Source organism: Manis javanica, chromosome 3 (assembly GCF_040802235.1).
Source record: "Manis javanica isolate MJ-LG chromosome 3, MJ_LKY, whole genome shotgun sequence".
Classification (NCBI taxonomy): Eukaryota; Metazoa; Chordata; class Mammalia; order Pholidota; family Manidae; genus Manis; species Manis javanica.
In genome coordinates, this window is record NC_133158.1 from 59008926 (window position 1) to 59033406 (window position 24481).

Genomic DNA, 24481 nt, shown 5'->3' on the forward strand with positions numbered 1-24481 from the left:
AGTTGGGCTAGAGGCTTATCTATTTTGTTTATTCTCTCAAAGAACCAGCTCTTGGTTTTGTTGATTTTTGCTATTGTTTTATTCTTCTCAATTTTGTTTATTTCTTCTCTGATCTTTATTATGTCCCTCCTTCTGCTGACTTTAGGCCTCATTTGTTCTTCTTTTTCCAGTTTTGATAATTGTGATGTTAGACTATTCATTTGGGATTGTTCTTCCTTCTTCAAGTGTGCCTGGATTGCTATATACTTTCCTCTTAAGACTGCTTTCGCTGCGTCTCACAGAAGTTGGGGCTTAGTGTTGTTGTTGTCATTTGTTTCTATATGTTCCTTGATCTCTATTTTGATTTGTTCAGTGATCCATTGATTATTTAGTAGCATGTTGTTAAGCCTCCATGTGTTTGTGAGCCTTTTTGTTTTCTTTGTAGAGTTTATTTCTAGTTTTATACCTTTGTGGTCTGAAAAATTGGTTGGTAGAATTTCAATATTTTGGAATTTACTGAGGCTCTTTTTGTGAGCTAGCATGTGGTCTATTCTGGAGAATGTTCCATGTGCACTTGAGAAGAATGTATATCCTGTTGCTTTTGGATGTAGAGTTCTATAGATGTCTATTAGGTCCATCTGTTCTAGTGTGTTGTTCATTGCCTGTGTGTCCTTACTTATTTTCTGCCTGGTGGATCTATCCTTTGGGGTGAGTGGTGTGTTGAATTCTCCCAATATGAATGCATTGCAGTCTATTTCCCTCTTTAGTTCTGTTAGTATTTGCTTCACATATGCTGGTGCTTCTGTATTGGGTGCATATATATTTAGAATGGTTATATCCTCTTGTTGGACTGAGCCCTTTATCATTATGTAGTATCCTTCGTTATCTCTTGTTAGTTTCTTTGTTTTGAAGTCTATTTTGTCTGATATTAGTACTGCAACCCCTGCTTTCTTCTCACTGTTGTTTGCCTGAAATATGTTTTTCCATCTCTTGGCTTTTAGTCTATGCTTGTCTTTGGGTTTGAGATGAGTCTCTTGTAAGCAGCATATAGATGGGTCTTGCTTTTTTATCCATTCTATTACTCTGTGTCTTTTGATTGGTGCATTAAGTCCATTTACATTTAGGGTGACTATTGAGAGATATGTACTTATTGCCATTGCAGGCTTTAGATTCTTGGTTACCAAAGGTTCAAGGTTAGCTTCTTTAGTATCTTACTGCCTAACTTAGCTCGCTTATTGAGCTGTTATATACACTGTATGGAGATTCTTTTCTTCTCTCCCTTCTTATTCCTCCTCCTCCATTCTTCATATGTTGTGTGTTTTGTTCTGTGCTCTTTTTAGGGGTGCTCCCATTTAGAGCAGTCCCTGTAGGATGCCCTGTAGAGGTGGTTTGTGGGAAGCAAATTCCCTCAGCTTTTGCTTGTCTGCGAATTGTTTAATCCCACCATCATATTTAAGTGATAGTCATGCTGGATACAGTATCCTTGGTTCAAGGCCCTTCTGTTTCATTGCATTAAGTATATCATGCCATTCTTTTCTGGCCTGTAGGGTTTCTGTCGAGAAGTCTGATGTTAGCCTGATGGGTTTTCCTTTATAGGTGACCTTTTTCTCTCTTGCTGCCTTTAAAACTCTTTCCTTGTCCTTGATCCTTGCCATTTTAATTACTATGTGTCTTGATGTTTGTCCTCCTTGGATCCTTTATGTTGGGGGTTCTGTGTAATTCCATGGTCTGTTCGATTATTTCCTCCCCCAGTTTGGGGAAGTTTTCAGCAATTATTTCTTCAAAGAGACTTTCTATCCCTTTTCCTCTTTCTTCTTCTTCTGGTACCCCTATAATACGAATATTATTCCTTTTGGTTTGGTCACATAGTTCTCTTAGTGTTGTTTCATTCCTGGAGATCCTTTTATCTCTCTCTATGTCAGCTTCTATACGTTCCTGCTCTCTGGCTTCTATTCCTTCAATGGCCTCTTTCATCTTATCCATTCTGCTTATAAATCCTTCCAGGGATTGTTTCACTTCTGTCATCTCCTTCCTGACATCTGTGATCTCCCTCCGGACTTCATCCCATTGCTCTTGCATTTTTCTCTGCATCTCATCCCATTGCTCTTGCATTTTTCTCTGCATCTCTGTCAGCATGTTCATGATTTTTATTTTGAATTCTTTTTCAGGAGGACTGGTTAGGTCTGTCTCCTTCTCAGGTGTTGTCTCTGTGATCTTTGTCTGCCTGTAGTTTTGCCTTTTCATGGTGATAGAGATAGTTTGTAGACCTGGTACGAGTGACCGCTGGAAGAGCTTCCCTTCTTGTTGGTTTGTGGCCTTCCTCTCCTGGGAGAATAGCAACCTCTTGTGGCTTATGCTTGTCAGCTGTGCACAGACAGGTCTTCTGCTACCTGCCCGTTTGCTATGGAGTTAATCTCTGCTGTTGCTGTGGGCGTGGCCTGGCTGGGGCTGCTCCTCCAAAGTGGTGGAGCCCCATTGGAGGGGGAGCGGCCGGGAGGCTATTTTTCTCTGTAAGGGGCCTCTGTGCTCCCTGTTGCTCAGGGGGTTAGAGTGCCCAGAGATCCACAGATTCTCTACCTCTGGTCTAAGTATCCTGTCCTGCCCCTTTAAGACTTCCAAAAAGCACTCTCCAAAACAAAACAACAGCAGCAACAATGAGAGAGGGACCAGAAAAAAAAAAAAAAAAAGGTAAAAACACGCGATTTTTTTTTTTTCTCTTTCCTCAGGCGCCGGTTTCAGGCACCCGCTCATTGGTCCTGCTGCCCTGCCTCCCTAGTACCGGGGTCCCTGTACCTTCAAGGCTTCCAAAAAGCATCCGCCCACCAGTCCCGCAGGGGAAAACGGGGGATATTCTTTGTCTTCAGGCGCCGGTCCCAGACACCCACTCACCGGTCCTGCTGCTCTGCCTCCCTAGCACCGGGGTCCCTGTCACTTTAAGGCTTCCAAAAAGCACTCACCAAAAAGAGAAAAAAAAGCGGAAAAGCGCACGATTTCCTCCGTCCTCAGGCGCCCGTCTCAGGCACCCGCCCACCGGTCCCGTAGGGGAAAACATGCGGTAATCTTTATCCTCAGGCGCCGGTCCCAGGCACCGCTCACCGGTCCCGCTGCTCTGCCTCCCTAGCAACGGGGTCCCTGTCCCTTTAAGGCTTCCAAAAAGCACTCGCCCAAAAAAAAAAAAACAAAAAACCCTCCGGTTTCTTTCCACCCGCCAGGAGCCGGGGGGAGGGGCGCTTGGGTCCCGCCAGGCCGGGGCTTGTATCTTACCCCCTTCGCAAGGCGCTGGGTTCTTGCATGTGTGGATGTGGTCTGGATGTCGTCCTGTGTTCTCTGGTCTCTATTTTAGGAAGAGTTTTGTTTGTTATGTTTTCATAGCTCTATGTTTTTTGGGGAGGAGATTTCCACTGCTCTACTCACGCCGCCATCTTTGCTCCGCCTCCCTATCATATTCTTTTTATGTAAACCAGCCTCTGTTTGAAGAATTTACTGGGGAGATCAACCATCTGAACATTTCTAAAGCAACCTATCAATAGTAAACAAGTCTTAATATAAAATGAATTCATAATATTTAAGAGTATATCAATTTGTGACAAGAGAGAAGTGTAGTGGACCAGGAAAGATTATTTCGGGTGATGTAAGCTTTGAATCTGATCTCAACTTATGATAGGAATGCATTGGCAGGAGGAGAGTCCTGTGTGGTTAGAATGACGTGATCAGAGAGACACAGACAAACTGAAAATAATGGGCTGGAGTGATCAGGAGGCCTAGGGGATGTGTAAGTTGTGTTCTTGAGTATATGGCTTTGAGCCCGCAGCTGTGGAGAATACAAAGGGAAGCACAGCATTTAGCCACGGTTCATTGAGCACAAAGGTGAGGCCCTGGCAAGGAGGGGATGGAGTCAGAGTAAGAGAACCTAGATATTAGATATTTCCGGGTTAGTGTAGCTCCTCTGGCAGGCAGGGAACACCTGGAGGGGGGGTGGAGTCATGGTTTCTTCATCTCTGTAACCCCAGGGCCCGATCTGGGTATGCATCTAGGTATTTAGCAAATTATTGATGAATAAGTGAAGGTGGGTAGCAGGGAGCAGAGGTTGCAACAGAGGAAGAGAAAGAATGTAAAGCCATGTTCTTCTTTTGGGGGGGGGGTTAGTGATGTCACACTTATGACACTTCTGTGGCCACAATCAAATAGACTTGATCATTAGGGGAAAAATACCACTTATCACCTACAAGACAATTAGAAAAAAGACTGAGGGGACCCGATGAAATGAAGTATTTATGTGATAAGTCATTAAGATGCCAATTTAAAGTGGAAACATCTTAATTGAAAAACATATCCCTTTAAAGTTTTATTGTATTTGTTTATTGCCAACGTTAAAACTTTTAAAGCATCTCAGTGCTCCCAAAGTCTGAGTGTACTCTCAAAGCGGAGCATTCATTAACACCCATGAGAAGTATCAGTGCCACCCACAAAGAGAGCCAATGCCATCAGGATGATTTAGGGGACTTTGGGCATGGGAGGAAAGAAGGATACAACTCCCTTTTATATACCTCTGAGGGCTAACTAGGAAGTGATACTTAAAATATAGCCCATGTATATGTATGGTCTATTTCTGAAAGAATAATGAAGAACTGGTAAAAGTGGTTGCCTATAGAATAGGTGGGTGAGTGGGGGAGCTAGGGACCCCACCAAGTCAGAGGCCTATTTTCACTAACGACTTCTTTGTATCATTTGTGCTTTCTTCATCCATGTACTACTCACCTTAAAAAAAAAAAGCATTAAAAATAACTAAACAAATAAATAAGAGCATTAGAGCATAGAAATTTCCTGAGAAATTTTATTTCCACACTGTGTAAAACAAAACAAAACAAAATTCACAGAGAAATAGTAAAAAGTGATGACATTGGGGCTGGGAAGGAAACCATTTATTGATAAAGCTTCAAAAAAATCACAGGAAATGCTCAAAGTCTGGGAGTATGGGGGCAGGGTAAGCAGACCTTTGCCATAAAAGTGTATCATTCAGGTACTTGGCCGAATTGCTGAGGAGGGCGAACAGATGCACTGCAATCGAATGAGTTTGGAAATACGAGTTTCTATCCATGATTAAGTGGTATTTTTGGGGCTTTAGGGTCTTTAATGATATTTTTCAAAGCTCTTCCTGGAAATAGATTTAATAAAAAATAATTTAATAATGAATCCTGTCATTTTTTTCCTCTTTCAGACAGATGTAATTGTTAATTCTGTACATCCATGTGGTGGTCTTCGAGTTGGAACTGTGTCGAAATCAATTCTACAACAAGCAGGAGATGAAATAGAGTGGGAATTCAGGAAAAAAATGGCTAAGGTACCTCAAGATTCACAGTTGATCCTGGTCACAGAAGGATTTAAATTGCCCTGTGAATATGTATTCCATGTGTTGTGGCCTTCAGGATATCATGAACTAAATATGGTAAGGTCAAAACAAATTTACCTTTATGTAACTCCATACTCTACATAGCCTTTGTTGAATTTCCATCATGTCGTTATATTCATGAAATATTGTCAAGTGGTTTAGTCCCCATTTACTCCACTATCCAGCTTCTCTCTTTCCCTTTTTTGGCATTTATTTTTCCTCTTGCTCTTAAAGGTGAGCACTCTATAGTTTCAGTGTGAGGTCCTCTGCTCCTCTCTCTTCTCTCTCCCTCCAAGAACACACTCCTTGTGAATACCTGAAATACTGAACAAGTGCTGTTGTCACAGTTATCTTAAGACGTTTAATTTAAAATATTATCTCACCCATATCTAAATTTTAGGTGGGCATACCACAAGTAGACACAGAACCATCAGGGCTCTATGAGTCTGCATACCCATTCACCTCACCACACCATGACCCTGTAGGCCCTTTCCTAAGTGAGCCTGGCATTCGGCCTCTCCATATTTCCTCCCATCTGTTAAATTCCAGGAGGATCTGAGATTTCCCTTCCAGCACCATTCAAGTCAGATCTCTTCCCTGTGGCACCTTCCCACCTGTGCCTGTTGTAGAGCTTGGCTTTCTGGCTGAACTCTACACCCAAGGCACATAAACTAAATGCATTAAAGAATGAGAGAGGGAAACTTAATCCCCCTCCTTGCCTTTGTTTATCTTTATTTTGTCTGCATTTTTGGCCCACTAATCCCAAATTGATTCTCCAGTCACTCTCTACCCCTCAGTTACAACCTTTCTGTATTAGTATTCAGTTTGGATGTTGAAATGATGGAAAGTTTAAATCTGCCAAATATACTATCACTTCTCAAGGAGAAATTACTTGGCAGATCCTGAAGACATTGAAAGACTTCTGCTTACTTAGATTAACCTCTACATCCTTTATTAAACTTCCAAGAGCTCTTTATGTTAACCTGAAAGTGGCCAGTGCATGGGGAGAAACTGATGGCTGGCTCTGTGACCTGGGGAGGTGGGCAAGGCTATGTAACCTGGGAGAAATCATGGTGCCCTAAGGTTCTGCATGGCACAGAATGGGCCACCCAGTTCCTCAGTCTTTCATCTCTCATCATCTACCCATATAACTGTAGTGGGACCTTTCCTGACTCTGAGGAGGCAAGGATATGACCTGAGGAAGGGTGGAGGTTGGCACTGTAAAATGTGGGCAAAGGCAAGGGGGTAAGTGGAGTCTTATTTTTGACTCAAAGGCCAATCTGATTATCTTACAGATACTGAAAAATGTGATGAAGATGTGTTTGAAAAAATGCCTGGAGCTAAATAAAACTTCCATTTCCTTTCCTGCCCTTGGGATTGAAAGCTTTGGTAAATGGAAGAGTACAGCAGCAGAGATTATGTTTGATGAAGTTTTAATATTTGCCAAGCACCATTTGAAAAAACAATTAACTGTAAAGTTTGTGATCTTTTCAGAAGAACTGGACACATTTAAGGTACTATCGTAGAAATGTCCTATACTTCATTCATTCATTCATTCATTCATTCAACGACAGCTGTTTCATATCTCCATGTAAGACACAGGGCTAAGGACTCTACAACATGGTGATGTTCTAATTTGGTGAAATTTAATTTTTATTAATTGCCCACCTCTGACCTAGGAAAGAATGTCATCAAAGAAGCCATTTACTCCACTATCCAGCTTCTCTCTTTCCCTTTTTTGGCATTTATTTTTCCTCTTGCTCTTAAAGGTGAGCACTCTATAGTTTCAGTGTGAGGTCCTCTGCTCCTCTCTCTTCTCTCTCCCTCCAAGAACACAACTATTATTACAACCTCTCTCATAACTTGTGCAAAGTCTTGTCTTCTGAGCCACTCTCAGAGCACATCCCCAACTCTCATTTCCACTTGGATATTTGACTGTCATCTTAAATCCAACATATTTAAAACAAATTATTTGTCTTCTCTTCAGTCAGTGAGCTTCTTTGGGTGAGTGAATTTCCTTATCTGTGTACCTCAGTTTCCTCATCTTTAAAATGGGGATAGTAACCACCATCTTATGGAGCTATTGTGATGGTTAAGTGAATTAATACCCATAAAACACTTAGGAAAGTGCGTGACACACAGTAAACCCTCCTTGAAGGTTAGCGATTGTTAATTCAGCTGTAATGAGCTGTAGTCCACTGAGTGCTGAACCAAATACTTAATTAAATGAATTGTTTGTTACCTTTTTTTTCCCCAGTGAGGTTATAAGTTCTTTAACGGCAGGAATGTATCTGGCTACTTTTGCCATGTCCCCAGTACTGCCCCCAAATTCAGTCTATTTTTTCTTAACTCCTGTGTAGGTGACCTCAGAGAGAAATCAGCTGTGGTCTCATACAAAATGGGGAGACGTGATTGTTGGGCAGTGTGTCTGTGTGTCTGAGTGCAGAGGTTTGTGTGTCCAGCTCTTTTGGTTTCCCCTTCATCTCAGCTTTTGTTTTAGAGTGGCCCAACCTAGCTGAGTTTCCAACATGTTAACAGGTCTCTAATCTAGTCAGTGGAGTTGGCCTACACTGCTGTGCTGTTCTCTCTGCTTTATTCTTGCTTAGCTGGCATTTTCAAAAGGAATTTCAATGATGTTAAGGAAAAGTGAAAAGGCAAAGAAGTAAGATACAGCACCTGAAAATAGGTTTTCAAGATGTGGGTTTCTCATTCTGCCAACAGCAACATCCAAGTGCTAGTGTGATTCCCAGGCAAGTGTCTCGATTTGGGGTGTAAAGCGCCCTGCTCAGTGCCTGGCAGAGAGCGGCTCTGAGCACTAGTCCTCTCATTGCTCACTTTCTTACCTCCCAGCCTTCCTCTGTGTAGATGGTTGCCATTTTCTCTCTCCCTACAAGAAAATGAAATTATACTAGCTTGCTGTTTCCTAGAACAAGTAAAGGCTCTTACTCCTTTTGCTGCCTGCCTAGCCACAAGGAGGTTTATAGTGTTTGCTATCAGTGTGATGTCACTGGGGGTGGAGCTGGGACGTGATGTTCACAGGGGCTCTGGTGAGCCACGATGACCCGGCTCCAGTATACTGCTGCGGCTCGTCACAGCTGACCTGCGAGTGGTGGCGAATTACAGTGGAGTAGCTCACCTTCTAGACAAAATTAGTCATCCTGCCTTTCAAATGAAGTTCACTAGTTCCCCACAAAGCAGAGGACTGTCACTGGGCAAGATAGGTGCCCTGAGTGCATCCCTGCACCACTCTCACCATATTCTTACGAGAGGAATTAATCACGTTTAGAAAAGAAGGTTCATTCTCTCCAATAGACATGCAAAAATGTATATAGAAGGACAATAAAAATAAAAGATAACCACAGTCTGAGGGCTCCCCTAGAGACTAATAATAAAAATAGCCACCCTATATATCATGTTGGCCAAAAACTGTGCTAAGAAGCTATCTCATGTCCTGCTCCCCTCAATCCTGTAATGAAGCCACTGTTGTCATCTCCATCTTATAAATGGGAAAACATCTTAACCCAGAAGTTGGTATATATGCACAGCTAGTCAAGTGGCCAAACCAAGGTTCCCACCTGTGTCTATCTGTCTGACCCCAAAACCTATGTTCTCAAGTACTGAACAAAACACACAGAAAATAACTTCAGAGATGATACATCTTTCAGTTGTATAACTGAAAAGAGAGGATTATTTTACACAATGATTTACATTATCCTCTGAGCATTGACTATTCCTTCAGGCTTTCGTCAATATTGACACTATATTATATCCACATGGAAATATGACGTGTGTGTACACATATGTATATACCTTGGGCCTTCTGATAAGCACATCTTTTCTTCCTAAAAAAGTCTTTCAATGAGGGGGGTGTGTTCAGAAAGATCAGAGGACAATGTACACAGTTCCTCACAGGGGGCGTTACCTTGGCAAGGTCCCTGCAGGCCAGAAAGTTGGTTTCTTGGACCTCAGAGTTGACCTGACTTGGGAAGACCAGCCTACACTAAACTCACAATAAGTGATACTTATATGTTCACACATGAATTTTCTAATTCATGAATAACAGTGAGTAAAAAACTCCCCAGCTGACTGAAATAGTTGTCTTCACCAGTATTTCACAATAATAAGGGTCCTGGTGGAGCTGAGTATCTGTAAGAGGCAGTGGATAGTTATTCATTTGGTTATCTAAGAAATATTTATTGCATGTCCACCTTGTGCCAGACATTGTATCTCAGAATAGCGAACACCTCTAGGATCATGCCTCTGACATCCCTACATTAGGTGTTGGTCATTTGTGGACAGAGTGGGAAAAAAATACCAAATTCTTGCCATTTGGGTCCACTTTTCCAGATTCCTTGCCAACCATCTGCTTGTTACGCACACTTTCTATGTTATTGAACCTGATTAAGGTACAATTTTCTTTCACAGTTCATCAGAAGTTTTGCCTAGGTGATTTCTAACCCTGCAATAAACAGTGACTTTTAAAGTGACTTCTTGAGGGAGCTGGTTTTTATCATTTTGCATGACACCTATTATCAGTCAATTTGTCATCAGATAATGAGATCTCATTTGTTTTGTTTCCAAGTTCTTGGACAGGAATGGCAGGGAAGTACGCTGTCATGACGGTAGTCATATGGTAAGGTTGAGGGCTTTTTGCTCTGGAAATAGAAGCTGCAAATACAGTTTATGAAGATAAAGAAATTTCATTGTTAAAGTTCAGATACAAAGCAAAATTTTCTTTTCCTCATTATTTACCATCTTTTCAATGAAGCAATTATTTCCTAATTGAATCAACTTTAAATAAGGAAGACTCTGGATATGGTGGTTCCAAACTCTGGGAGAGAGGTTTTTTTGAATAGACACTGTGTATAAAGGATCTGCATGGCAACATAAATAAATCTTTGTAGGCTGCCATATAATAATCATTACAGTAATAGCTAACATGTATTGAATGCTTACAATGGGCCAGGTACAATTTTAAGCACTTTACAGGAATTGAACATTTATTCAAACTGCAGACAAAACATAGGGTATATAAAACATTTTAAGTTGAATTTATGTTTTATGAATTACAAGAGCATCTGCTTAAATACTTGTCTTCTTCAATAACATATTCACAGGTTTATTTCAGTGCCTGATATGCATTAAGTAAGGTATGCTGTTTGAATAAATTACTGTGTTTTGGGGATATACATCTTTTTTATACCAGATTTTGATTTTCTTTCCATTTTTCCTATACTTGTTTCCTCTACCTTTCTAATAGTTGTAGTGCTGCACTTGCTGTTCCCTAGGGCTTCCAGAAAGGCTGTTTTAGATTCAGAGCACTGGAAATGAGGATTGACAGAGTGGAGGAGGTCAAGTGTGCTGTGTGCAAGTAGAGAGAGGGACTTGATGACAGTGGCAAGAAGCCCCACTTGTGACTTTCTGCTCTGTTTTGCTTCTTGTAGGCTTTCAAAGCTAAAATGGCAAACTGTATGTCCAAGTTGCAGGATTTCAACAATGACAGTGGTGAGTAAGAAATTCATGGTCTTAGAAGTAGAATCTCTCACCAAAGGCTCATTCTATTCTTGAACATCTAATCTAATGGAGGCGAGAAGAAATAAGCCAAATGTATTTCACTGTGCTCCTGCTTGAATACCATGCTCTATACTTAGCCATGATTCTATTTTTTACTTGCAGTTTTATGATATGAAAAAAGAGGGGCTAAGCTGCAGTAGGTAAGCCTCAGGGTAGATAGTTCATTCACAAATAGCGATCTATAATTTTTTTCTAAGAAAAAGTTCTGCCTTTCATAAGCTGACACAAACTTTTCTGGTCTGAATAGGTTTCATCTAAGTGGTGTCACTCATTATGAATCATAGAAAACACATCTCAATAATACCAGATAATAGTAGGTGGATTAACACAATGCTACCCCAAACAGTAATCATTGGGATCATGATGGAAACTTAAAAAAAAACAACAAAGAAACAAACATATGTATAGGCCCCAACTTTACAGATTCTCACTCAGGAGCTCTGGTGTGGGCAAGCATGTATATTTTTCAGTGCTCCCTATTCAGTTTTGCTGCTGAATCAGGTTTGGGGATCACTGGACTAAACCAATACTGGTTGTTGCTGGAGAAGGACTGACTTTGTCTTATAACTCCTTTCTATTAGTGGAGTTTGAGTGGCCTGGGATGGAATTGCCTCATGACTACTAGGCTGTGCTCTTCTGATGGAGTCTATTAATCTACAGTATTCCATAGATGTTAAGAACACTAGGCATTCAACCAGCAATAGAAACTGTTAGGATATTTCCCATTAGGGTCAAAATGATTTGCTTATATCCTTTAATAGAAGAGTTCACTTATGAAATGAAGACACGGGAACTTTAAGAGCTGTGGTCTGTGACTGCACCTCTTATGAACCTGTTTATTTATCTGTGAAATGATGATAATGGCAGACTTTTGTGAGCATAACTGGAGATTGTGTATGGAAATGTTCTTGAAACTAAAGCATTAAACAACTGCCAGAGGATAAATAATGAAAGAAAGGATGAACAAACTCCCCAGGTGACCCAGAGGAGGGAGAAATTTCTTCTGACTGGAAGGGGTCAAGAATGGCTTCACAGACAAGATGTGTCTAAGGCTGGGCATTAAGGATGGCAAGGTTTTCAATGGCTAGAGTTGGTGGTATGCGGCGCCCAAGGTAAAGAAAACCCACAGGAACAATCAAGTGCAGTGCATGCTTGGGGAACCACAGTGACTTTAGGGAAGCTAGATAGGAAGTTTTAGGTGACAATAGTATGGAAAGGAAACGTACTAATGTCTCTGTGTCATTAATCTGAATAATAGGGAGGGCCAGGCATTAGCCATTTGCTCCAATAGTTCTTGAGGATGTCTATAAAGGAATTACAGCACAGGACAATAATTGACATTACTTATTAATGATAATCTCAGATTATCAAGGAAAAGTTAAACTAGGAAGGCAGGGGAATGTGTTTCCGTTAAAATATTTCACTAATAAATAGTTAGAATTAAATGTGTTCTGGTGCTAGAAGAGTATCCTTTAATGATCTGAACAGTTTAGTTACCTATTCTTCTTCCCTGATAATAATGAATAAATGAAGTATTATCATGTATTGTTTTTATTTTTCTCCTAAAAAGTAATAGAAGCTTCCAGGCAGAATAAGGGTTAAAAAAGAAAAACAACTATGCCTCCCTTATGAGCACTGTCAATTCTCACTGTTGTCTAAAACATAGGCTTTCGTTATGCCATCCTCTCCCTCTTTCTGCTAGGTCTGTCCTGGCACTTTGTCATAGCTCCTGGTACCACCCAACTACCACATGGGGGAAAGATGCTAATTACCACTATTGCCCTGGGATCACTCACTGGGAGGCAGAATTACAGGAGTGCCGGAGTCAGACTGCTGCACACACCCATGGGCTCCAGGGCCACCACTCTACGAGTCCTATAACTATGGGCAAGTTACTTAATAACTCTTTGAATCAGTTCCCTCACTTTAAGGTGGGGCTACTTACCTCGTAGGGTGGCAAGGATTGAATAAAATAATATATTATAAAGCACTTAAAACAATGCCTAGAACATAGCAAGTGCTCACCTTGCTCTTTGCCTTCAAAATATGTCTCTGAGATTTATCCAGGTAGCTAAAGCTCACTCCTTTTCATTGCTATAATATTCTGTTGTTGAAGAACATTTGCATAATTTCCAGTTTTTTGCTGTTACAAACAAGATGTGAACTTTCTTGCACACATCTGATAGCCATGTGCAAAAGTTCCTTTAAATAATATCATTTTAGGAGTGGGTGTTCCAGTTTTACATCCCTCATGGATATATAGGAGTTCTAGTTGCTCTACATCCTTCCCAATACTTGATATTGTCAGACTTAATGATTTTTTGTCAAACTGGTGGGTGATTTTTCGTATCCCTGATTACCAATGAAGATAAACATCTTTTCACATATATATGGGCCGTTTGTATTTCCTTCTGTGTGAAATCTTTTGCCCAGCTGGCTGCTGGTTTTTTTAATGATTTGAGGGAATTCTTTATACATTCTAGATACTGTGCCACCCAAAAATCCCTCTCAGCTAGTCCATTGCATACCCCAGCCCCCACCTTTTTTTTTTCTTTTTGCAATATGAGTTCAGAGTCATTCTAATACATCAGATTCTTCTTCTTTATATATTTACTTCTTGTGGAAGGGGGTTGTAGAGAGGGGCACATGATGGAATATACTATGTTAAGCAGCAGCTAAGCCCTGGATTTTGTTGTGGAGGTGCAAAATGGTCTGTCACACACAGATAAGATATAAATAGGAATCCTAGGTAGTGGAATTGTGATATTTTTTCTTTTTATTGTACTTTGATCCCAATTATCAATAATAAAATATTTTTATAATCAGAAATACATGCTTTTTTGTTGTTTTTTACAGAATTTTCACTCTCTGAGCTCTACAGCTTTCAGAGTTTGATTTTAAACTGGGTAGTAGTAGCAAGAGGTTCATGCAAATCCCATTCAGCAGGAAATAATAGTGGCTTAACATTCAGGGTGAGATCACAAGTTGAACTCACCTGTGAACTGACAAATTCAACACAGCAGAGGCAAGACTTGTTAGAGCCAACCCACTACAAGCTAAATTGTGTTTTCTCAAGAGACTGTAAGCTATATGTTTAGATTTCCTTTGTACCCAGCTGAGCTCTCAGAAATAGGTTCTTAGTTGGAGCTGCTACTGCTGATAATGGTGACAATATCCTCCAGGCAAACACTGCTTTGGTGTTTTGTTTTGCTCTGGTTTAAAACCCACTTGTCTTCTGTGGTTGCTTATCTTAGTCTTTTCAGTCCCTGAGTGGACCAGAGAGGAAGAAAGAGAAAATGGGCTTAAAGTTCGATCTCCTGCCATCAGCCTGATGGGATTCAACCTAGAAAGCATGCGTGAGGCCCAAGTATGGATCCAAAAGATACTGACACTCCAGGACCAACACATCATTGAGAATAATCATATCCTCTACCTGGGGAAAAAGGAACATGATATTTTGCTTCAGCTTCAGAGAACTTCAAGCGTCTCTATCTCAGAGATCATCAGTCCAGAAAAGGCAATGCTAGAGATTAAAGGAGCCCAGGGTGACCTCGTTCAAGTGGTTTTGAATATCGAGCATATGCTGTGTAAAGTTCAAGAGGAACTGGCAAGAGAAAAGGAGCAAGCCCTTTGGAGCTTGTCAGGTGAGTGATTTTCTATTAAGTTGAAGAGTCAACTCTCCCAATTGTTCCTTCTTTCCCGTGTGAGCTTGCATGTGTGTAGGTGGGTGAGAGGTGGACTGGAAGAGGAGAGAGAAACCATGCTGCTTCTGTGTTAGGCCATAAACTTTCATAACCGTATTGTGGCTTCCTAACCAGCAGGGTTAACTGTTAGTAAATAAACACACACACACATTCACGCACATACTTATGGTGAGGTGGATTTCCTAAGAGGCAATTACATGGAAAGCCTAGGGTAACCCAAGAGCAGCCTCTGGGGAAAGAAACTACATCCCTACCTCTAAAGATGGAGCAATCAAATGTAAGCACATTCCATTTGATTAATTCATTTCTTTGAGTTTTATTAATTTGTTTCTGGCAACATTAGGAACCCTAAAATCACTTACTTTGAGCCCTCTCACCAAAACAAATTATTCATTCATACTGTGAGGTACACTCAAGTGTCACCCATTCAGTGGGGCAAACCCCATCAGGATGACTAGGAATTTGAGTCTGGAGAGTGATCCTTGTAACACAGCCCAAGAGCTGACTAGGAAATCCTCCCATTGAAAATGCCGCCTTGGTAAACACAGAGGCTATTTCATTTGTTTATGCAACTAATGTATGTTGCATCTGTGAAATTGCCAAATGTTGTGCTAGGTGCTGGGGATACAGTGGTAAGATGGACATTATTTGCATTCAAAATCTAATTGGGGATACTGGGAAGTCAGCAGATAAGTTATGTAAGAGGAAGATGAAAAGTGCTCTGGGCTGCCAGCACCTGGAAGAGGCGCTGTGATATTGTGAAATATGAGGAATTTGTATTTGGCCATTCAGATGATCAAAACATATTTGTCGCATATATTTGGTCGCTGTCCACAGGCCCTGGCTCAGAGCTCCCAAAACTCTTGGAATTTTCTGTTAAGAATGGAAACTGTCTTTTGTTATGTTAATGAGGTGACTTTTGGAAAGCACCTGAGGATGGGGACTGTTCACCTGGAGACCCAACCATGTAATTAGAGGGCTGGCCCTTTCAGTCCCAACCCCTGACCTCCAAGGAGGGGAGAGGGCTGGAGATTGGATCAATTGCTAATGGCTGAGGATTTAACCAATCATGACTGTAACAAAGCCTCCATAAAAAATCAGGAAGGGCAGGGCTCAGGGAGCTTCTGTTTGGCAAATACCTGGAGACTAGGGGGGAGTGGAGCTCTGGGAGAAGGCCTGGAAGCCCTGCCCCCTTCCCCATGCCTTGTCCTAAGCATGTTTTCCATGTGACTGTACCTCAGTTATATGCCTTTATAAGAAACCAGTAATCAAGTAAGTAAAGTATTTCTCTGAGTTCTGTGAGCTGCTCTAGCAAATTAATTGAACAAAAGGAGGAAATAATGGGAACCTCTGATTTATAGGAAGTGCATCAAGATATCAGCCTGGGTTGTGACTGGGTTGGGGAGGGGACAGTCTTGTAGGACTGAACCCTTAACATATGAATCTGATGCTATCTCTGGATAGATAGCGTCAGAATTGAGCTGGATTTTCGGACACCCTGCTGGTCTCCATGAATTGCTTGTTTGTATGTGTGGGCACACCCTCCACACACATGCACACACACACACGCACACACACACACATTGGAATTGATTTCAGAACACCAGTTTAGGCACCTAACCCACACTTGGGAGGTCAAGGGGAAAGCTTCTGAGAGGAAGGGTCATAAAAGGAGAATGAAGAATAAATAAGCAGAAGTTAGTAAGGTGAAGAAAGAAACTGTAAGAAATTAGATGATAGCAGGGTCTGGATCATGCAAGACTTTATAAATCACATGAAAGAGTTCAGAGTTTTTCTTGAAACCCATGGGGAGCCTTGAAGGATTTTAAGCAAAGATAAAGTTAAACTTTTATTTTAGAAAGGTCTCTAGCTGTAATGTGGAAGATGGGTTTGGTACAAAAATTCTGATGCAAAATTTCAAAGGGCACCTTATTTTCACCATGTGTTTGTAGAAATAGTTCAGGCAGAAATGGTCAAAGTGAGTGAGAGTTGGCAATAAATGTATCCACACTCCTAGAAAACCCCGTGCCAAAAACCATGGACAAAAATAATAAACAAGAATGAGACTGGAGATATGCTCTCTACTTAGCTTTTGAAATGTAATGACTGGATATTTAAACTGACACTGATACTTCTCAACCGGACGAGAGACAAACATTGATCTCCTGTAAAGCATGTGGCATTATTTTTAACTGCGTTCATAATACAAGGTTGACCCAGTCTCTCAGCTATTGGCCATTTAGTCATGCAAGTCCCTTGTTCTGTTACAAGGTGACATATTTGGTCATTTATGAGTAAGCATACTATTCCCAGCAGCATTTCAGAGATTCATACAGGCTCACCCTCATAATCAGATTAAGGTCTTCCTTAACAAAATGGATAATTTTGAAGTGAGTTGTTAGTACTGGGAAGATCAACTACCCATCAGAACAGTAAAATTTAAGTAACAGAAGTTAATTGTCTCCTCTTTTATGTTGCTCTTTTTATCCTTCCTGGTAAGTGCTTCTGAGAGGAGTTTGTGGACCTTTGAGTCTCTGGCACCCAGCCCAGTGCCTGACATGTATGTAATAGGAGCTCAGTCAATATTTGCTGAACTCGAGAAGTGAACTGAGTTCTAAGAGTATACTTTGTAAATGTCAGCTATGTACAGTCTCTTCCTTTAATATTTCCTGGCTTTGGAATTCCTCTGCTATGGAGTATTGTCTTTCCTGCCTTCCAGATTTACAACTTGGTCCTCTAGCAAGTTTCTCTGGATCTAACATCTGCTTTATGTGGTTAAATTGAGCTTGCTCAGTTGGATAATATGTTGGGAATTGGGTCATTTTAGATGGTCTTAAGTCCAACTGAAAATACACTAAAAGAAAATAAGCCTTTGTGGGGTTTCCATTTTGTCCACCTCTATGTTTACTCCAAAAAGGAGATCCTTTAGGCAATAACAGGCTGTCCCTTAAATCTAAAAAAGGAAGGAAGAAAAGGAAGAGAGGAAGGAAGGAAAGAAGGAAGGAAAAAAGGAAGGAAGGGAGGAAAGATATGACACCATAGACTCTCAATATCCAAATTTTACTCTTTGTGGTTGGGTGGCATGTGAGTGATATATATACCAAGTAGTTCACTTAGTGCCTTACAGAAAACATTGGTGAAAGCCAATTTTATAATCCTGGATCTGTATTTATTAGTTGTGCATTACAGGGCAAATCATTTAACTTCTCTAAGTTGTATGTATTATTTGTAAAAGTATGTTAATTATTTCAGTGGAGGTGGTATAGTAACCAAATGAGGTAAAGAAAGATAAGAAGTCTTTGAAAATCTTAATATTTTGTACAAATGTCTTCTGTTTTCCATATAATTCCTTAATGTTTTCTTATCTCTGTCTCTTTTTGTTGATGGGCAGCCTGGCTAGAAATACAAACACTTCCTATTAGCCACACATTTTATATATCATTATTACAGCATATATACTAATGCTCTTTTTTCTCTGATCCCCCTAGCCTCAAAACCCAAATCAGCCAAGGACCCCCTCTTTTATTCTGTGGCTTCTTAAAGTATCCTAGCTCCCCTTGCATGGCCTAAACATATGAAGCATACAGTTTAAACTGGCTAATTGATTCCTCCAAATTCCTATAATTTGTTTCATTAATTTCTTTACATACCTTTTCTCTTGCACAGAGCATTAAGACAAAGTTTTGTGATACTCATTTTTAGGACAGTGGACTGCTCAGCAACCAAAAATCCAGGATGAAATGAAAGAAAATACATTTCTGAAACGCCTAATGCTTTCAGCTCAAGAAATTCAGGATCAGAAGAAACAGTTTGAAAGCTGTGGTTTACAGGTTATAAAGGTATACTTAATTAAGGGCAGGATTTGATTCATCTTGCTACCACTTGGTTCTGTTAGCCAAAAGAAAAACTCACCTCCTGATGGCTCTAAGCTAGCTGCTCATTGACCTGGAATCCTAGGAATAAAATGGGAAGAAGGGCAGGTATGGGCTGGTATGAGGGGTATGGTTGGAATCACGAGGCAGAAATGATGTTAGGATGTACAGACACATAGACCAGGACTCAGGATAAAGCTATCTGTGTATCATGAAGCAAAACAAAAGAAATCGAATAGCATTTCTTACACTGTATTATAATTGATATATAATAAATACATGTTACATTACATATATTATGATAAATAATACTACATATTATAAACTGCGAGCATTAAGAGGGCAAAATTTATGTTTACATTTTTGACCATTTCATTCCCAATGCTGGGCACACAGTGATCACTCAGTAAATTTTTATTAAATGAATTAATCAAAGAACAGACAAAGCAAATTGTGTACATGGTTATATGCCTGTTAAGTGTCTTTATTTTTGAAGCAGAGTACCAGGTGATTTAGGTAGCAGTTTTTCTCTTGTATCTTTTTCAGTTTTTCATTTCCTTGGGTTATAGGTGGAGAAGATAGATAATGCAGTTCTCATGGCTGCCTTCCAAGGAAAGAAAATAACGATGGAAGAGAGAATGCCTAGGGAACCTGTGAGCCACAGGTTGTTTCAGCATGTCCCGTGGCAGTTCTGCAAAGTGGTATGCAGAGTTGGCTTTCAAAGAATGTACTCAGGGCCCTGCGGTAGGTGGCAGCCCCTCCTAACTGGGGCTACTGTGTGTGGGAACTGGTGAGCAGGACTGCTGCAGATGATGCACCACTAATAAAATGTCGTTTGTTCCTGTGGGGAAAGGGTCATTTGACTGGCATTTAGAGGTGAAGTCATTTGGGAAGGATCATATTTTTTATTTTCCCTTAATATATTTTGTTGCTGAGGGGCTTTATGTTGATGAAACGGTTAGCCATAAGATCTGCAGTTCCCAGCTATTCTCTTTTTGTGTTTATGCATTTTACCTGCAGAGAACCTAGAGATTTTGGTTTTTGGTTTTTGGCTTGTCTCAACAAAATTATTATCAACACTAGCAAACTATCCTCATCACTTAATTAAAAGGGCATTTTCCTGAATTTAATAAAGTTGGTCCTTTCTCTTCATCTTCTTCATTTCCTGTAGTCTGCTAATGAATGAATTAGGTATTATCTGGCAGGAAAGTGAATAACTTCTTAAGATCCTTCTGAGCTATGAAATTCACTGTGTAGCTTCTGTGTCTCTTCAGTTGTACAGAAATATTGCACACTAAATTGTTGTATTGCCCCTTTGATAGCTGTCCAAAGGAGGCTAAGAAGTTAATCATGATCATGGAGGATACCTAGCCGTGTAGCTTGAATTTGCCGTGTAGCTTGAATTTGGTCCGTTTCATATGTGGCTCTTGATCTTTACCTGTCAATGTATGAAACATGATCTTTGCTGTGCAGCCAACTCCAAGTCCAGATGTCTAGAAAACAAAGGGCCTGGAAATTCTTTTTTCTTTGCCCCAAAGAGAATATAAGCAATACCTGGGGTAAAAATTGAACATGGGCAATTCCTGGGGATAAAAATTGATAAATGAATCCTCACTAAGAAGCTTTTGAGTGGAATGAGGAAAGTGATGATTGGTATGGTCCTTAAAGTCTTAAAAATTCACAACTTACCTTTGCAATGGGCTCCTCTTCCCACCCCATCCCTCCTACCTAAACTATTCTAAGATCATCTCTTTTCTCCTGTTTTCCGTATTCAGCAAGTGCCCTCTTGTCAGTCTTGCAGTAGACACCTGCTAATCACTTACCTAACATCTCTACACATCTTTCTTCCCAAAAGATCTAAGACACCCACCATCCTTCCAAGGTAGATAGTTCCAACATCTCATCCTGTCACATCATCAGTCTCAAGCCCAGGCAGTCCTCTCTCAAAGCATAAAGGCAATGGAATTGCCCTAACAGACTCTCATAACAATGCATTGAAGGAGCCGACAAACTGCAGTAAAAACTCCCACTTGGAAAAGGGAGAAGCCAAACAACCAAGTCACCCGTCCACAACAGATCACACGCTGCTGGACAGGAATAGCGATGACTCTATTCTGGGAGTGGAAAAAACACTTGTTTTGCACTCTGGAAAAACCTTCCTAATGTACCCTCCTTTGGTCATTTCTAGGCCCACTGCCCCCCAGGGGTCCAAGGACTGGCTCAGGGACAAGAAGGCTCTCAGGCTGCTGACAGCCAGGCTTGCGGGTTTCTCCGGCTTACAATTCCTTTAAAAAGTCGGCAGGCATGAGGCAGTTTGCTTCTGGTCAAGTTTGTGTCTTTATAACTTAGACAAAGATCTTGTCTCCATCTAGTCTTTAATCCTCAGGGTTCTGATCTTTTACTTGCTGATCTCTGTGCTCTACCCATTTCCCTTGCCTATAGCTTAACAGCCACTACCCTTGGGCAGTTCCGACTATAGACTCATTAGGAAGTCCATGTGTCTGGTGAGAACACATAGGTGAAGGTGCTTGAGAAGCCAGGAGACATCAGTTTTATCACCACTGAAGTTGTTTTGCAGCTCATTTTTTTAAAATCTAGTTTTCATCTGTAGCACAAAGGCTCTTGGCTTTTTCTCCCCTCCAAGTTTCCAAGTCCTTTCAAGCAACTCTCAGTCAATTAAGATGCCACCCTGAGGCCGAGGGAGCTTCTATTAACAAAGCTTTATTTTTTTTCTTTTTACTTTGCTTGCATTCCAGCCAATTCTGCATTCCTAGTTGCCTACAATGTAAAGACCCAGATTCTTTACCTGAGCATGTAAGACCTTAGCCCCATGTTATTTCACCAGCCTTATCACTCACTACGTTCCTCCGTGAACCCTAACCTTGAGCTTCCTAGAGTTTCCTAAATATGCTGTATGCTTTCATGCCTCTATGTGCCCTTCTGTGTGGAATGCCTTCCCTCCTCACCCTTTTCAGCCTTGCAAACTCTTACTCCTTGAAGATGTAGCACAAATGGCATCTCCTGATTGACACCTTCTCCTGCTTCTGCAGGCTCAGTGAATTGCTTCCTCCCCTGTGCTCCTGCACTTCTTCCATTCTTTTGTTACTTCTCTAACAAGTATGAACATTTATAGTCCCACAAAACTCAGACATGGGGCTGTTCTCTTTATGGCTCTGTAACTGAACTTCACCAAGCTTTCATTGCTCCCATTGTCTGCAGATGTGGAAAACTCCATCCTGACAGATCAAGATAAATTCAATTGTTTTTCAGTTTTCTTAGACCCTTTGGGGTTTAAACTCAGTTCCTGCAAGGTTTTGCCCCCTCTTGTCCTCTTCTATCTGAAAGTGCTCTAGATAGTGGGACAGGCATTGTTGGGAGGGTGGTCTAGTTCAGGTTCCCCTTCTGGTGGTTCTCTGCCAGATAAGCTACCCTGGGCTTTGGCTATTAGCACCCTCCTGTGCTGAACTTCCTTGTGCCCTTTCTTCTTGGACAGTGTCTACAGAGTGCACTCTTTTTTATGCCAAGGGAATTCTCTTCCAGGCCATGTTGTACAGCACAGGAAATGTGTGCGTATGCACATTCTTCAGCTGAAAAGTAGAGTGTTATGTGGCAGTCCTCACCTGTTCTGGACGTCTTCTCCAGCCATTGCTGCTTTCTGGCATTCAGGTGCCAAACTGGATGAAGGCACTGCATGCAGCAGAGCCAGGAATTAGTCCCTCCTGCTTTGCAAGTCCCCCCCAGTTTTTCTGAGATTTCTATTCTGCATTTGGACTTCCAAGGTTCTCTTGAGGCCGTGGAGTAGTGAAGGGAGCCCCTTCTTCAGAGTCCCCACAAGTTTAGTCTGGCCCTCTCTGATTCTTCTCTTCCCACCATCTGGATGGCAGAAATGTCATTTATCTTGAAGTGAGAAAACTGTTCTTCAAATATTTTGTGTTCTTTTCTCTGTCATACATGGTATAGGCTCCATGCTCTGAGTGGTTCAAACAACTATTGTCCTTGCTCAGAAAACCTAACTCTGAAAGTCATATTTTCTAAGACTGTATACTCTACTTTGATTAAAAATAACTATATATATGTCTATTATTTCTATATTCCATTGATTTTGTTCTAAGCTTTCTGTTTTTCCCCTGAGGTTAATAAGTAGCAAGAATTCAATGGGTATAGGGACAAAAAGCAAGAAGAAACTCCCAGGAAATAAATCTTTGATTTTTATCTCATAATATTTCTTTGCCACATAAAGTTGTGCCATGTTTTAACTGTTTGCATGTGGGGAGTTCCCCTTTGTGAACTTTTCAGATTAAGGATGAATGATGTGTTAGTCGTTTTTGAAGCTTTAGAGCTATATTATCCAGTATGGTGCCCACTAGCCACATGTGGTTACTGATCTCTTGAAATGTGGTTAATCTGAATTGAGATATTCTGTGAGTATGAAATACACACTGGATTTTTAAAGACCACTACCAAGAAAAAGAATGTAAAATACCTCCTTCAACATTTTTTATATTGATTTCATGTTGAAATGATAATGTCTTGGATATACTAGGTTAAATAAAAATATTAAATTAATTTCACCTGTTTCTTTTTACCTTTTTTAATGTGGCTACTAGAAAATTTAAAGTTACATATGTGGTCCACATTGTGTATCCGTTGTTCAGTGTTGCTCTAGAACCTGAACCTTGTTAAGTCCCAAATAAATGTAAAAAAAGAAAAAGAGAGGAAGGAAAAGAAACAAAAAGGAAGGAAGATATATTTAAATGTAAGCTGTTATTATGTTAATATATTAGTGATAATTTGTCTAAAGGTGTCTTTGCTATAGACACAGGGACTTGGGACCAAGAGACAGCGATTACTTGGAAGACTAGAGAGAGAATACATCTTAGTACCCCAGTGGGCAGTATGTTCATCAGCTCATATTAATCTTTTAATTTTTTTTCTTTCATCAGACCCAAAATATGGAGCTGGCATATACTTCACCAAGAACCTCATAAACCTAGCATGCCAGGTGAAGAAAACACCTGCCACAGACAAGCTGATCTATGTGTTTGAGGCCGAAGTCCTCACAGGCTCCTTCTGTCAGGGTCATCACTTAAATATTGTTCCCCCACCACTGAGTCCTGGAGTCATAGAGAGCCATGACAGCGTGGTCGACAATGTCTCCAGCCCTGAAACCTTTGTTATTTTTAGTAGCTTGCAGGCTGCACCCCTGTATTTGTGGACTTGTGCCCAGGATCATGTACAGCCACAGGACTACTCATCAGGACCAGTGATGTCTCCAGAGCAGCGTTGGAGGAAATTGTCAAGTGGCAGCCCTGTTGATTAACCTCACATGATTTTAACCCCTGGCATGTCCTTACTTTGGAGGAACCAACCAAGTAATGACCATCAACGACTCAGAGTGGTTGCATATGTCAAGTGGACCAGCAACATACTGGCATCTTAGTTTCTTTATCTTTGTCTTCATCTCCTGGGGGTGGATGGGTAGATAGCAACTAAAGCACTTTCAGAACCATCCCCTTTCCTTCAAGTTGTCCTTTCATTTCCTTTACTGTAGGTTACAGTGAAAACATTTTACATGTAATGAAGAGGTTTTTCTAGTGCATAATCCAAGCCTTTTATTTTCTAAAACAGTGATAGTGTAACATATTAGAACAGCAGGATGATGTTAGAGTTTTCAGAGAATCTTATGTAGTGCTTTAGATATCAAAATAAATCACATTTGTCTGAGTAACTGGCTTTGAAAAATAATGTATAAAGTAAAATTATTTGAAATGGACAGACATCAAAAGGCTGATACTCTACTGATACCCTGTTTGGATTCAGCCATATTAAGCAAGGCTACTCATGCACCATGAGGCCAAATTATTAATTCACCAAATAGTTTTTGATCACCAGATGTGTTTCAGTCACCTTTTGGGTGCTGGGGATATGATGATGGACAAAACAAATGTCCTCATAAAGCTTTC

At 40.6% G+C, this 24481-nt stretch overlaps 1 protein-coding gene across 5 annotated transcripts in view; it reads left to right on the forward strand.

Moving 5' to 3' along the window:
• Positions 1-24246, forward strand: part of PARP9 (poly(ADP-ribose) polymerase family member 9) — a 45045-nt gene extending 20799 nt beyond the window's left edge. For all 5 annotated transcript variants that reach the window (XM_073231552.1, XM_073231551.1, XM_073231553.1 and 2 more), the window contains 7 exons: positions 5198-5425; positions 6664-6882; positions 10813-10873; positions 14197-14586; positions 18349-18485; positions 19088-19262; positions 23462-24246. In XM_073231552.1, coding sequence (XP_073087653.1) covers positions 5198-5425; positions 6664-6882; positions 10813-10873; positions 14197-14586; positions 18349-18485; positions 19088-19262; positions 23462-23838 — 1587 coding nt within the window. In that variant the 3' untranslated portion in view covers positions 23839-24246. The remainder of the gene's footprint in view (positions 1-5197; positions 5426-6663; positions 6883-10812; positions 10874-14196; positions 14587-18348; positions 18486-19087; positions 19263-23461) is intronic.
• Positions 24247-24481: the final 235 nt, after the last annotated feature.